This window comes from Hemiscyllium ocellatum, chromosome 22, assembly GCF_020745735.1.
Source record: "Hemiscyllium ocellatum isolate sHemOce1 chromosome 22, sHemOce1.pat.X.cur, whole genome shotgun sequence".
NCBI lineage: Eukaryota > Metazoa > Chordata > Chondrichthyes > Orectolobiformes > Hemiscylliidae > Hemiscyllium > Hemiscyllium ocellatum.
The window spans coordinates 28,525,460-28,540,267 of record NC_083422.1 but is presented as its reverse complement, the minus strand read 5'-3'; the positions used below and the strand labels follow the sequence as shown (position 1 = coordinate 28,540,267).

The window sequence follows — 14,808 nt, the reverse complement described above, 5'->3', positions numbered from 1 at the left end:
CAAGAATGAACCTCCAGATAACAGAATTGAGGAAATGAACAAGCTGGTCTCACCAGTAATTCAAATGTTGACCGGGAAGATGAAAGCCCAAAATATTCATGAACGTAAAATTTTGATCTTGCTTACTTCAACACAAAACCAAATGGGAAATAAGAAAAAAATTTCACTGAAAGAAATTGAAGAAGTTGTACATACATAGAAGAGATAAACATTGTGCCAAGATCTAAAATACTGCAAAGGAAAGAATTATTAGCTTGCTATACTTGCTGTTGGATTTTTTTCTCTGAAAGTCGAAATGTCAGACATTTTGCTTAACCTTGTCCCTTCTTAATCCCCCCTAATGGCCGATTTGAATTTGGAGTAGATAGCTGTTCACTGTGATGTGTTGCAAGGTAACTCAATTCAGTTACAGATAGTTCTGTTGTCAGGGGCGTACTGACAGCTGTACTTCCCCGAAATCCTCCATAAAAGATGTACAAAAAGTTTAAGACTCTCCAGTTCAAGAGACAGCTACAGACCTCGGTCAATCAGGAAAGCAATCCAAGCCGAACAACTTCTACCCAATCAACAGCCATTCTGCTAAGCTGAGCGGTGACCTTTTCAAGGTTGTAAAATCTCAAGGGGATAAAGATAAAGTGAATGGCAGGTGTCTTTTCCATAGGGTGGAAGATTTCAAGACTGGGGGGCATACTTTAAGGTGAGAGGAGGAAGTTTTTTTAAAAAGCATGAGGCACAACATTTTTTACACTGAGTGGTTTGTGTGTGGAATGAACTTCCAGAAGAAGTACTGGATGCAAATACAAGTACAATGTTTCAAAGACACTTGGATAAGTACATATTTGGAGGGATATGGGCCAAGAGCAGGCAGGTAGGACTAGTTTAGTTTGGGATTATGGTTGGACCAAAGGGTCTGTTTCCCTGTGATTCTAAATCCAAAATGAACACATTTAGGGAGAAAAGTAAAACCTCCAGATCTTTATTTGCAAAGTCAAAGAGCTCATGGGTGATAGATTAGTGTTAAATACAAACACGTAAACAAATCTTTGGCAATATGATAATTATGAGGGAAAAAGACTTGGGAGTGTGGAAGAGAGATGACTTAATAGATTCTGAAGGGGTTAGTACTTGATTGAGTACAGTAAGCATTATTTACTGTGATGATGTCGTAAGACTTAGTTTATTCTGACTAAGAGCTGATTAAGGAACCAAGCTAAGATGAGCATGCTCTTAACAATCTTTGTTGTAAAGTAGATCATAGTCAGGACCTCTGTAAATCATTGCAGTGATGCAATAAACTTCATAATGTTTTTTCAACATAACTCTTATAGTTAGACAAGAAAGGGGCTATCTATATCCACATTATACCTCATCAGCCTGGAAGGACCCTCCACACACAACAATGAGATGGCGAGCTTTGCTGGCAAATTGATTGTGGAGGGCTTTAACTACTGAGTGTGGGCACCCAAAACCAATGCAAGGATGCTTTCCAACAGCAATACCATTGGTATGACCTGAAGCAAGATTTTCCTTTTGTTTCCGACAAATAATAGGCACAAGGCACCCAAGTGGAAACTTGGTACACACAGAACACTAATTGAAACCATCTAATCTGTATGACTCATTGTCACACCCAATGGTTACTGTATTTTACCTGGAGTATAAAAATTGGGTGATAGATATATTTTTCTGATTATAGTATCCACTGGAAAACATTGCTCATCAATAGTTCATTTTGAACTGTTATGTTAAATGATGCGAAAAGCAAATGCAGTGTGCATTTAGGTTTATATGATGTACTCTTGGAGGAGCACAAAGGCAACTTTTTTTTTAAAATGCCTTTGCGTTATACATTCTTGTCTTCATCATTTATTCTGCTCCTGCTTATGATCAACTGCACTTGTAATATTATATTGTAATGCACCAATATCTTTCACTGTTGTTTGTTGGTTTTTAATTAACTCTTAAACAATTTCTGATCAAGCAGAGCAACAGACAGTGATGTTACTCAACAGATCTCCCACAGTTTCAAAGAGATATCCTCCCATTCCATTAGAAGCTCTGGAACATGAAGTCCAGAAACGCTCAGCTGATGATGGCAAACTATTTCGGGAGGAATTCAATGTAAGTTTGGAGCATGTTTCATGTACTTCTATGGAAAAATGAAGGAACTGCAAACTTTGAGAGCCTTAATGTGTTCTGGAATGCAGTTAAGCATAAAGGAAACCTTTATCTTTGCAAAAGTTATTTCCTTAGTTGGCAGGAAACTTGATAAGTTTCTTAAAGTTGATCTACCATCCAGAATAATATTTTTATTGTGTATAGATGGACTGAACAGTTTAATTACTTTTAAATGTAGTGAAATATAGTTCTGCAACATAACATTTCCAAGAACAATTTTCATGGTAACAGTATATTGAACTGATGCACTAAAGTCCCATCAAGAACTGAATAATGTGAGTTGGCAGCCTCTTTCATGTGTTCCAAGTTTCTAATCATCATGTTGACACTAACTAATGTTAAGAGAGTTCTCCACAGCCAAGGAATGAATTTCATTGAATGAACGCTGACCATTCACACATCTCTAAACAGACAACTGTATACAAAATCAGGAAACCAATGCAGCTTGAAGAAGTTATGAAGACTAGTCAAAACAACACACTCTATTTAATGTTTTTTCTTACAAACTTAACAGTTTGTCTCCCCAAAATTTCTGACGCATGTACTAGCTTGAGAGACAAGAGCCTAAACATTGTACGAGATTCCTTTATCTGGGCATTGAATAGACAGAGGATACTGGAACAAGGGTGGGAATGCAGACCTCAAAGCCACCCAGCCAACAGAAGTAGCCGGGCCTGATGGGCAACTAATTCTCTCAAGAAGAAGCTAAGGCCCCTTTTACCTTGCTGCTGGTTAGACTTATGCCCACTGACCTGGCAAGATTCCAGAAAAGACAGTATGTTGCTGGGAAAGCACATCAGGTCTGGCAGCATCTGAGGAGCAAGAAATTTGACAGTTCGGGCCAGAGCCCTTCATCAGGAATGAGGCTGGGAGCCTTGGGGATGGAGAGATAATGGGGGGGGGGTGGGGCTGGGGAGAAGGTAGCTGAAATTGCAGTAGGTGGATGGAGGTGGGGATAAAGGTGATAGGTTGGAGAGGAGGGTGGAGCAGATAGGTCGGAAGGAAAATTGACAGGTGGGACAGGTTATGAGGGCGGTGCTGAGCTGACAGGTTGGAACTGGGATAAGGTGGGGGGAGGAGAAATGAGGAAACTGGTGAAGTCCACATTGATGTCCTGAGGTTGATGTAAGGCGTTCTTCCTCCAGTTGGGTGCTGAGGGAGTAGTGATGGAAGAGGCCCAAGACCTGCATGTCATTGGCAGAGTGGGCGAGGGAGTTGAAATGTTCGGCCACGGGGCGGTGAGTGGGTTGGTTGGTTGGTTGGTTGGTTGGTGTGGATGTTCCGGAGATGTTCTCTAAAGCGTTCTGTGAGTAGTCATCCAGTTTCTCTAATGTAGAGGAGACCGCATCGGGAGCAATGGATACAATAAATGACATGGGTGAAAGTGCAGGTGAAACTTTGGATGTGGAAGGCTCCTTTGGGGCCTTAGACTGAGGTAAGGGGGGAGGTGTGGGTGCAGGTTTTGTAATTCCTGTGGTGGCAGAGGAAGGTGCCAGGAGGGGAGGGTGGCTTGTTGAGGCGGTGGGGGGGGGAAGGAATGAACCTGACCAGGTGGTAGTGGAGAGAATGGTCTTTGAGAGAAGTGGATGGGATGAGGAGGGAATATATCCCTGGTGATGGGATCATTTGTAGGTGATGGAAATGTTGGCGGATGATACAATTTATGCGGAGGTTGGTGTGGTGGAAGGTGAGGACCGGAGGATAGTAAAAGCTCTTTTAGGTATGTGAAAGGCAAAAAAATGGTTAAGACTAAAATTGGGCCCTTGAAGACAGAAACAGGGGAATATATTACATGGAACAAAGAAATGGCAGAAGAATTGAATTGGTACTTCAGATCTGTGTTCACTGCGGAAGACAAAAGCAATCTCCCTGAGGTAACAGTGGCTGAAGGACCTGAACTTAAGGGAATTTGTATTAGCCAGGAATTGGTGTTGGAGAGACTGTTAGGTCTGAAGGTTGATAAGTCCCTGGGGCCTGATGGTCTACATCCCAGGGTACTGAAGGAGGTGGCTCGAGAAATTGTGGATGCGTTGGTGTTTATTTTCCAGAGTTTGATAGATTTGGGATCAGCTCCTGTGGATTGGAGGGTGGATAATGTTGTACCACTTTTTAAGAAAGGTGGGAGAGAGAAAGCAGGAAATTATAGACCAGTTAGTTTGACCTCAGTAGTGGGAAAGATGCTGGAGTCTATTATAAAGGATGAAATAACGACACATCTGGATAGTAGAAACAGGATAGGTCAGAGTCAGCATGGATTTATAAAGGGGAAATCATGCTTGACTAATCTTCTGGAATTTCTTGAGGATGTAACTCTGAAGATGGACGAGGGAGATCCAGTAGATGTAGTGTACCTCGACTTTCAGAAAGCTTTTGATAAAGTCCCACATAGGAGGTTAGTGAGCAAAATTAGGGCGCATAGTATTAGGGGCAAAGTACTAACTTGGATTGAAAATTGGTTGGCTGATAGGAAACAAATAGTAGTGATAAACAGCTCCATTTCGGAATGGCAGGCAGTGACCAGTGGGGTACCGCAGGGATCAGTACTGGGACTGCAGCTTTTTACAATATATGTTAATAATATAGAAGATGGTATTAGTAATAACATTAGCAAATTTGCTGATGATACTAAGCTGAGTGGCAGGGTGAAATGTGAGGAGGATGTTAAGAGATTACAGGGTGACCTGGACAGATTAGGTGAATGGTCAGATGCATGGCAGATGCAGTTTAATGGGGATAAATGTATGGTTATCCACTTTGGTGGCAAGAACAGGAAGGCAGATTACTATCTAAATAGAATCAATTTAGGTAAAGGGGCAGTACAAAGAGATCTGGGTGTTCTTGTACACTAGTCAATGAAGGTAAGCATGCAGGTATAGCAGGTAGTGAAGAAGGCTAATAGCATGCTGGCCTTCATAACAAGAGGGATTGAGTATAGAAGCGAAGAGGTTCTTCTGCAGCTGTACAGGGCCCTGGTGAGACCGCACCTGGAGTACTATGTGCAGTTCTGGTCTCCAAATTTGAGGAAAGACATTCTGGCTATTGAGGGAGTGCAGCATATATTCACGAGGTCAATTCCTGGAATGGTGGGACTACCTTACGCTGAAAGACTGGAGCGACTGGGCTTGTATACCCTTGAGTTTAGAAGACTGAGAGGGGATCTGATTGAGACACATAAGATTATTAAAGGATTGGACACTCTGGAGGATGGAAACATGTTTCCGCTGATGGGTGAGTGCCGAATCAGAGGACTCAGCTTAAAAATATTGGGGTAGACAATTTAGGACAGATGAGGAGAAACTTCTTCACCCAGAGATACTGATTAAGGATGATCAGCCATGATCATAATGAATGGTAGTGCAGGCTCGAAGGGCAGAATGGCCTAATCCTGCACCTATTGTCTATTGTCCTTGTTGCAGTTGGAGGGGTAGGGTTTGAGGGCAGTTGCAGGATGTGGATGAGATGCATTGGAGGGCATCTTCAACCACGTGGGAGGGAAATTTACAGTCTTTAACCCCACCGCCCCATGGCCGAACATTTCAACTGCCCTTCCCACTATGCCGAGGACATGCAGGTCCTGGGTCTCCTCCATTGCCACTCCCTCACCACCCAACGCCTGGAGGAAGAACGTCTTGTTTTCTGCCTTGGAACCCTTCAATCCCAGGGCAGCAACGTGGACTTTGCCAGTTTCCTCATTTCCCCTCCCCCCCCATCTTACCCCAGTTCCAACCTTCCAGCTCAGCACCACCCTCATGACCTGTCCCACTGTCAATCTTCCTTCCCACCTATCCGCTCCACCCTCTTCTCTGACCTATCACCTTTACCCCCACCTCCATCCACCTATTGCATTCTCAGCTACCTTCTCCCCAGCCCCACCCCCCTCCCATTTATCTCTCTACCCCCAAGGCTCCCAGCTCATTCCTGATGAAGGGCTTCGGCCCAAAATGTTGATTCTCCTGCTCCTCAGATGCTGCCTGACCTGCTGTGCTTTTTCAGCAACACACTCTCAAGTCTGATCTCCAGCATTTGCAGACCTTGCTGTCTCCTAGAAGATTCCAGGGAAGTATGTCGCCAGTTTTTTGAATAAATCAGTGAAAAATTGTGACTTTAATTCATGCTACATGAATCCCTTATCGCCAACCCTCAACAACATGTCCTCTTTCCCCTGACACCAAAAAGAAGTATTCTTTACCGAGTGCACAATACCAGTGGGCTAGGGTTTAGCACTATTTCTGTGGATAAGTTTTCAGCAAATTCAAATCTCACCCATGATTCATAGCTACAAAATCACAGTGCAGCAATTCCCTTTACATATGTACATTGATGTTTATTACCCTGAAGCCCATGGAGCTGATGTTTATAGCTTGACTGTTCATTGTTTATTTACCTTGATTCATGAAGAATTTGAAACAATTAACTTCTTCATACAGGTGAATTCAAAAATCACAAATTTGGATCCTGGGGAATGTTAAAATGGCTGACATCCATGAGATCGCATCAAATTAGATTTTTGATCTGAGGCAGGTGGAAAATGATGGTTCTAAGTTTTCCAGGCAACCAAAATGCCATTAATCGCTCAAAGAAAAGGGAGATTGCTTGTTGATAAAAATTTGCAAAACATCCCAAGTAGCAATCACAAATAAAATTTACTTTGTCAGCCACTATGGGGAGGTTAGATTAATCTTGGGTCCCTGAAATTCTAGTGCTCTGCACAAATGCCTGCCTCTTTTCCTTGAAAATGAGCTGATTCCAAAGGGTTTCAGGTGGGATCATCACGATGAAACATGGCACAATACACCCCTCACACCTTGATGCTTGTTTACTTTTGTTGCTGTTAAATATTTTTGATAAGTTCATCAATTTTGGTTCAGAACTGAACATACAGAGAGAATAGTGCTTGAATATTTTGCCACATGAAAAGTGGATGTGGTTTCTTGCTTTACCATTCATTTGCATTAACATTCAGTGGTGTCACTCCACTATTCAAACAATCCTTGCCTGGTTTTCTGTCTGCAGTCTCTGCCAATTGGAACGTTAGTAGGATGCTGCGAATCAGCAAATAGAGAGGAGAACAAGGACAAAAATCGTTATCCCAACATCCTGCCAGGTAATGAAATCTCTTTAGTGTTCTCAGGTAAAGTTATATGCCCTTTTCCAGCCTGTATTATTTATTTGCAAGTTATATTTTCAAGGAATAGTTGTGCTTTTTGACAGCACTAGGCTCCGGTTTCCTCCCACAATCCAAAAATGTGCAGGTTAGGTGAATTGGCCATGCTAAATTGCTCGTAATGTAAGATGAAGGGGTAAATGTAGGGGAATGGGTCTGGGTGGGTTGCGCTTCGGCGGGTCGGTGTGGATTTGTTGGGCCAAAGGGCCTGTTTCCACACTGTAAGTAATCTAATTTATTCTAAAAAAAAACATTTATGCATTTTTAAATTAGGGGCAGAGTACTGGCATGGATAGAGGATTGGCTGACAGGCAGAAGACAGGGTGTGGGAATAAAGAGGTCTTTTTCAAGATGGCAGCCAGTGGTTAGTGGGGTTCCACACAAGTCAGTGTTGGGACCACAACTATTCATGTCATACATGAACAATCTGAATGAAGGAACTGAGGGCATTCTTTCAAAGTTTGCAGATGACACAAAGATTAGTGGAGGGTCAGGTAGGGTTGAGGAAGCGTGGAGGCTGCAGAAGGACTTGGACAGACTAGGACAGTGGGCAAAGAGATAGCAGATGAAATACAGTGTGGGAAAAGGAGAGGTTATGCACTTTGATAGGAAAAATGGAGGCACAGACTATTTTGTAAATGGGGGAAGCTTCAGAAATCGGAAGGACAGACTGACTTGGGAACCCTAGTTCAGGATTCTCTTGAGGTTAACATGCAGGTTCAGTTGGCAGTTAGAAAAGCAAATACAATATAAGCATTCATTTCAAGAGGGCTAAAATACAAAGAGCAGAGCTATACTGCTGAGACTGTATAAGGCTCTGGTCAGACCGCATTTTGAATATTGTGAGCAGATCTAGGCCTTATATCTAAGAAAGAATATGCTAGCATTGGAACAGTGTCCAGAGGATGTTAACGAGAATGATTCTCGTGATGAAGGACTTGACATACGAGGAGCAGTTGAGGATCCTTGGTGTCTCAATGGAGTTTAGCAGGATGGAAGGGATCTGATGGAACCTTACAGAATACTGAGAGGCCTGAATAGAGTGGACGTTGGGAAGGTGTTTCCAATAGTTGGAGAAATTAGGATTCGAGGACACAGCCTCAGAGTGCAAGGACGATCCTTCAGAATTGAGATGAGAGAGAAATTTTTCAGCCACTACTTCAGGTAGCGAATCTGTGGAATTCATTGCTGCAGAAGGCTGTGAAGGGCAAGTCATTGAGTGTATTTAAGACAGAGATAGATGGGTTCTTGATTCAAAAGGCGTTCAAGGATTATGTGGAGAGGCAAGAGAATGGAGTTGAGAAATATCGATAGAATGGTGTAGCAGACTCAGTGGGCCAAGTGGCCTAGATCTGCTCCTATATCTAGTGGTCTTTGATCTTTTGGCCGAAATATTTTAAAGTACAAGCAGAAATAGTGGGTTATGATATTACCATAATTAAATAATTAACAAGTGTTTAATGTGAAACTGCAGTAATGAGCATTAAGGTATCATTTAAAAGTTAAAAATATTCTGTAACAGGGACATTATTTATAAAATGGAATAATTTTAGCCAGGTTTAATGTAGGCATGGCTTAATATCTGATGGTTTATTTTGCTGTGTTTCTTTGGACAGCTATGAATTGATTTTCTTTCCCCCTATATTGTCTTGAGATGTTCTGGAGTCACTGTATACCTAGAGTCTGGAGGTATCACCTGCGAGTTTCCCTCCATATAACACAATATCCTGACTTGGAACCATGCGCCCATTCTTCTACTGTCATAGGATCAAAATCCTGTAAGTCCTTTCCTGGAATGCTGTGGCTCTCAACCACCTTCTCAGGAACAATTGAAGATGGACAACACGTGCTGGCCTTGCCAGCAATGTCCACTTCCCATGAAAGAATTTTAAAATATCTTTACACTGGATCTACCTCCTGCTGGTTTTTTGCTGATTAGACGGTGGGAAAGAAAAATATGTACTGTAGGACATGTGGTTGTTGTAAATAGCAGGTTTGATGTCCTGTATGTTGCATTTTGCAGAGAATGGGTTTATATTAGTGTTTGAATTTTCTTTTGTTAACGAAGCAAATTCATTCTTTTTGTCAGTATAACATAAAACTTTATTGACTTGTAACCTTTCTTCCAGATGACAATTACAGAGTGACTTTGACGACTGTTGATGGGATACCTGGCTCAGATTACATTAATGCTTCATATGTTGATGTAGGTGTTTATTCTTTTGCTTAAACCATTAGCAATGTGCTTACATTTAATTAACATATTGGCAAAAACTTTCTGTGCAAAAGATGAAGAAAAATAACATGATGTGTATGCATGGCAAGCTACAGTAACTTAATCACCAAGACTTATTTTCCCTGCAGGGGTATAAAGTGAAGAATAAATTCATAGCAGCTCAAGGTAGGTGACTGTTATATCATCTGTCATTTCTTCTTTATATCGTTCATTGAGTGAAACTGTTATCTGAAAGTAATAGACATTAGATGATTTGCAAATATCACTTTTAATAATATGACAAGATAAACACGATGCATGCAATATTTAGTAAAGAAAACTCTTTCTTTCATTCAGAATCAGTATTATCTCTAACTTCTCATGCCAACTTCACTGGTGGGTATGGTTTGATGTAAAGATATCATTGTGGGTTAATAGCTCCTCAAATTGTTGGAGAATCATGGGGATTTGCCTTAAGGCCCTTGTCCACTTGTGTCCATACAAAAGAAAAAAATACAGCCATATAAATATAGAGTTTGAATCCAAATAAAGACAGAAATGCTACTTTGATAAATTCAAATGATTAAAAGCAGCATGACAGGCTTGGTGTAGCCTAAACAAGGTTCGGAACTCATTATTTTGAGCACTGATGTTACAAAACTGTAGTCAGCCACATATGTAAGGTGGCAGGAACATTTAAGCATATTTAAGAGTCTCAAATCGAAGTAATTAAAATTATCTACATTTGTGTTTCTGTTTGGCCAGTTAGGCATGTACGGATTCTTCTCTATTCTCACGGACACTTAATTTCAGAACATGTGAATGCAATAAAGTACAACATTTTAGGATTTCCAAGTGTACACAGCAGTATGACTGCAGCTTAACCATTCAAAGTTGTTGCCAGAATTTGTCAGAATTGGATCACCTTGATCCTAGAGAGACCTTGCTTTCTTGCCCCGTTCTAGTGAGATACTCAGTCTTTTAGCCCAAGCTTTCTTGATCAAAATGTGCCAGGGATTCCTCTCTAGTGGCATGATGAGAGCACTATTTACCTGAACTGGGAGTAATAAATCTCTAGGGTCAGGACTTCACGCTGCAAAGTTCAATACCTTAGTAAATGTAGCATAGGCACAGTTCAAGAATAAGAATTTAAATAATAATCCTAAAATGTAACAGTGGCTCAGTGATTAGCACTGCTGCCTCACAGTGCCAGGAACCCAGGTTTGATTCCGGCCTTCGGGAACTGTCTTTGTGGAGTTTTCACATTCTCCCCATGTCTGCGTGGGTTTCCTCCGGGTGCTCTGGTTTCCTCACACAATCCAAAGATGTGCAGGTCAGGTGAATTGGTCATGCTAAATTGCCCATAGTGTTAGGTGCATTAGTTGGGGGTTAATATGGGGAATGGGTCTGGGTGGGTTACTCTTCGGAGAGTCGGTATGTACTTGTTGGGCCGAAGGGCCTGTTTCCATACTGTAGGGAATCTAATTTAATCTAAAGAAACAGTTACAAAAGCTGTGCAAATTCTTTTGTCAAATAAATCCAGCCATGAAAGCTGTTTTATGCAAATTTATCCAGGTGAAATACAGTTTGCTTTCATCGTGTTTTAAAAATGAAAATAATGTAAAAATAATACCATGCAAGCATTGAAGTTTTGTTCATGTATCTTTTATTCAAAATTATTTCTTGAACTGTTGTATCTCTATTCCCAAGGTCCCAAAGAAGAGACTGTTTCAGATTTCTGGCGAATGATATGGGAACAGAAATCTGCTTCTATTGTTATGTTAACAAATGTAAAAGAGAAGAAGGAAGTGAGTATGTGAATATCCCAAGATTAGATGATTGTTAAAACTATATAAGAGAAGATGATGCCTACTATAAATATCTTTTCATGTTTGGAATATATGCTATAGGTTAAGGTATAGATTATTCATTTAATGTTTTCACAGATAAGTTTTTATTAACTAAAAGTACTCGGATTTTACTGATTTATTCTAGAATTACAAAATTTCCTGTCAACTCATTATCTGAATTTTTTCTTTTTGTGAGACATCAGTATTCTGTCTGTCTAACAACAAGTGCATCATAAATATAAAATAGTGGATAACTTTGCTTAGGAATTAAAACAAACCACGTACAAAAGTGCTTTTGAAGCTATATTTATGAAATGAGTGAAAATGTCAAAGAGCTGTTTCTCTTGTAAGGGAATTTGGGCCTACAAGCGCCTTCCAATACTGAACCAGAGGCTTGATCTTTATTTGGGGCTCATGATCTGATGCCCAAATAATTTACAGCTCCTAACATGGGGCCACATCTACATTGGTCATGTGGAACACTCTTCAAATATAGATACTCTACAGGTCCATCAATGACCTCTGTGCCCACTTATGATGCTGAGCTCTGCCAGGAGATGCAAACTGTCTACAGAGCACCAACCTCAAAGGAGAAGGCAGCCATTGTAGGGTCTGCTTCTGCTTGAAAAAGAGAGGAGATGGAACATTGGGTTGCCAGCCAACTCTGTACTGTGCCCAATCATAACCTTTTAGTGTTGAGACATTATCACATGGAATAAATTACTTTAATATTCCTCACATTGCATCCAGATGATGTGCACTCGACTGTTTGGGTTTGATGACGTGTGATTTGTAATTCACCTTCTGTTTTCCCCCACCCATGACTCAAACGGGCTGTTCATTGATGATGACTAGATTCTGAACTTCTTCCTGTCCCTGCCATTGCTTTGGAATTTTCACTGCACCCATAGGTAGCAGGGCACTGGGACACCATCCAGGAGCATTATTTCAAAGGGCACCTACTGGACAATTATGAATATTGGTCCAGCTTCTGTGACAGACAAACCATGGGTAACCAAACAGCTGTGCACTTCACAACCTGCTGTCAATGAAGGTGCAAATTCAGAGAGCAAGTGTAGATTCAGCATGACAGCAAATGTACCTCACGATCAGAATCACTGTCAACCTGCTTGTCATTTTTCTTGGACCTGTAAATTTAACATCCAATTTCCGGAGCTTGAGCAGTGCAAGTTGGACAGTATAAGTTACTGCTGCTCATCCAAACTGCTCTTGAAACAGAATCAATTTCTAACAATAGCTGGACAGGTACTGCATATTTTAGTATAAAACAAAATAACTTCTGTGATGTTTAGTAAGCTGTAGAATAGAATGTGAATCTTCCATTTGTTTTGGACTAAGACTTGTGGGGTCAGATGTGAGCAGAGCCTGTAGTAGATGATGAGGTGGGTGTTTCAGCGGTCTTGCCCCTCATGGAGAACTTTTGGGAATCGCAGGTTATGTCTATTGGTGAGACTTGACACAAATTAGACAGCATGAGAAAGCATTAGATCTTCCACTCCAGTGGGACACAAATCCTGACTGAGAGCATCACTTTGAGGGGTGGCCCTTGCTAATATTTCCACTCAGTCCTGAAGGAGGAATTATTGGATCACTGGCTAGAATAATCATTGCATGGAAGCAATCATCACCTCAGAGGCAAGGACAGAGGAGTTTTCCACTTCCTAATGTCAGTCTATCGATTGGACAGAGAATGTCTGACATCAAGGGACCAGGCCCAATCCTGAGTAGGTCCCCTGGAAATCCTGATAGATGCATCCAAGATGGCATGTTTCTTGCCCCATGCTGTGGCTTCTTAACGGCCTCAATTGGCATCCAGCCCTGAGCTTTAAGGGACAGTCAGGAAAGTGTTGTATCTCAACACCCTTGAGTTAAACCAGTTCCAATGTTTAAATTCCACCCTCTGGCTCAAGGGGTTGTGGCGAAATGGGTATGGTACAAAGCAGATGGGGCTTGGAAAAGGAATCAAGCTGATTTTAGGGTAGAAACAGATGTATAGAATGAAAACTGGGATTTGGAGTGAGGCCAGGGTTTAAACAAGAAACTTGGGCATAAATAGAGAGCAAGTGCATGCTGTAGAATTGAAGCTGGGGCTGGGGAGTAACAGTGGCTGGGGGAATAGGATGAAGCCCTGAGATTTATTTGTTTTTTCCCAGGGAATGTGGTTGTGAAATGTGCTGATAGGGTGATGATTGGGAATTGTGCTTTCGGATTCAGGAGCAGGAAGAGACTGAATAATGGAAAGAAATAAATGAGGAGAGAAGCTGAAGTTGAGGGAACTGCCAACCATTTTATGAAGTAAATACATATTTCGAGAATATAGATAGTAAAAGATTTGGGAGGGAAGCATGAAGCCAAACAACAGAGATTGACGGAAAGCTGAAGAGCAAGAGATGATTTATTTTTAAAGTTAGCAACAATATGGAGGCAAAGAGCAGCATTTTCAAAGGCTAGCAGTATACTAGAATTATAAAATTAAGATTTAAGCATTTATATTTCAAATAAAAAGATGAATAAATAAAACTTAACTGAAAAGTTCAACAGCAGTAATTTGAGGCTTTCAGCATTATAATTGGTGGTGGAGCTGTGAGATGGAAGCAGAGGTAGCCTCATATCACCAGTGTTGAAGGTTAGATATAAACTCAGCAATGTGAATGATTTGTAATGTTACAGGCAACATTACAAATCTGATATATTGTTCAAAACCAATTTGAGCACCACCTACTGGCGAGACAGGAAAACGACGCAGAAAGTGGTGAGATTTCAGAATAGATACCGCTTGGTGCTGCTGTGGAAGCCCTGAGATTAGAAAGTAGGACATGCAACACCTGCCACTTATGTGGTGCCATGCAGGGCACCCCATGCAATGAAGGACATCAACATGTGCACTGAAACTTTCAAAGTGTGTATATTGTGATGTGAGGGGATTGCTCGAGCTGATTTAATTCAGGTTTTGGAAACTTGTAGTGTGCGAGTCCAATGAGTGTCTGTGATAATCATTCACATAGAATGCTTCTCTCACTAACAGCTATTTAAAAGGATGAGTCGTCTAATGTGCAGCTGAAGTCTTTTTGACTTTATTCTGCTATTGCAAATTCTGTAGAAGTACAGCATCGAAAAGGGTGGCACTGGAAAAGCACAGCAGGTCAGGCAGCATCCGAGGGACAGGAGAGTCAGCGCTTCGGGTATGAGCCCTTCATCAGGAATGTTGCATTCGGGCTTATGCCCGAAACGTCGACTCTCCTCTGATCCTCCGTTACTGCCTGACCTGCTATGCTTTTCCAGCACCACTCTTTTCGCCTCTGACTCTCTAGTATCTGCAGTTCTCACTCTCTCCTGTAGAAGTATGGTTTTTTTGAGGGTGAATTGGTGGGGGTCATTAC

General features: G+C 41.3%; 1 protein-coding gene across 8 annotated transcripts in view; it reads left to right on the top strand.

Annotated features, from left to right (window-relative positions):
* Positions 1-14,808, top strand: part of ptprea (protein tyrosine phosphatase receptor type Ea) — a 270,285-nt gene that overhangs the window by 217,167 nt on the left and 38,310 nt on the right. For 7 of the 8 annotated variants that reach the window (XM_060841967.1, XM_060841966.1, XM_060841968.1 and 4 more), the window contains 5 exons: positions 1,982-2,121; positions 7,192-7,282; positions 9,472-9,548; positions 9,707-9,743; positions 11,268-11,365. In XM_060841967.1, the coding sequence (XP_060697950.1) occupies positions 1,982-2,121; positions 7,192-7,282; positions 9,472-9,548; positions 9,707-9,743; positions 11,268-11,365 (443 nt within the window). The remainder of the gene's footprint in view (positions 1-1,981; positions 2,122-7,191; positions 7,283-9,471; positions 9,549-9,706; positions 9,744-11,267; positions 11,366-14,808) is intronic. The other variant, XM_060841971.1, reaches the window with a different exon arrangement.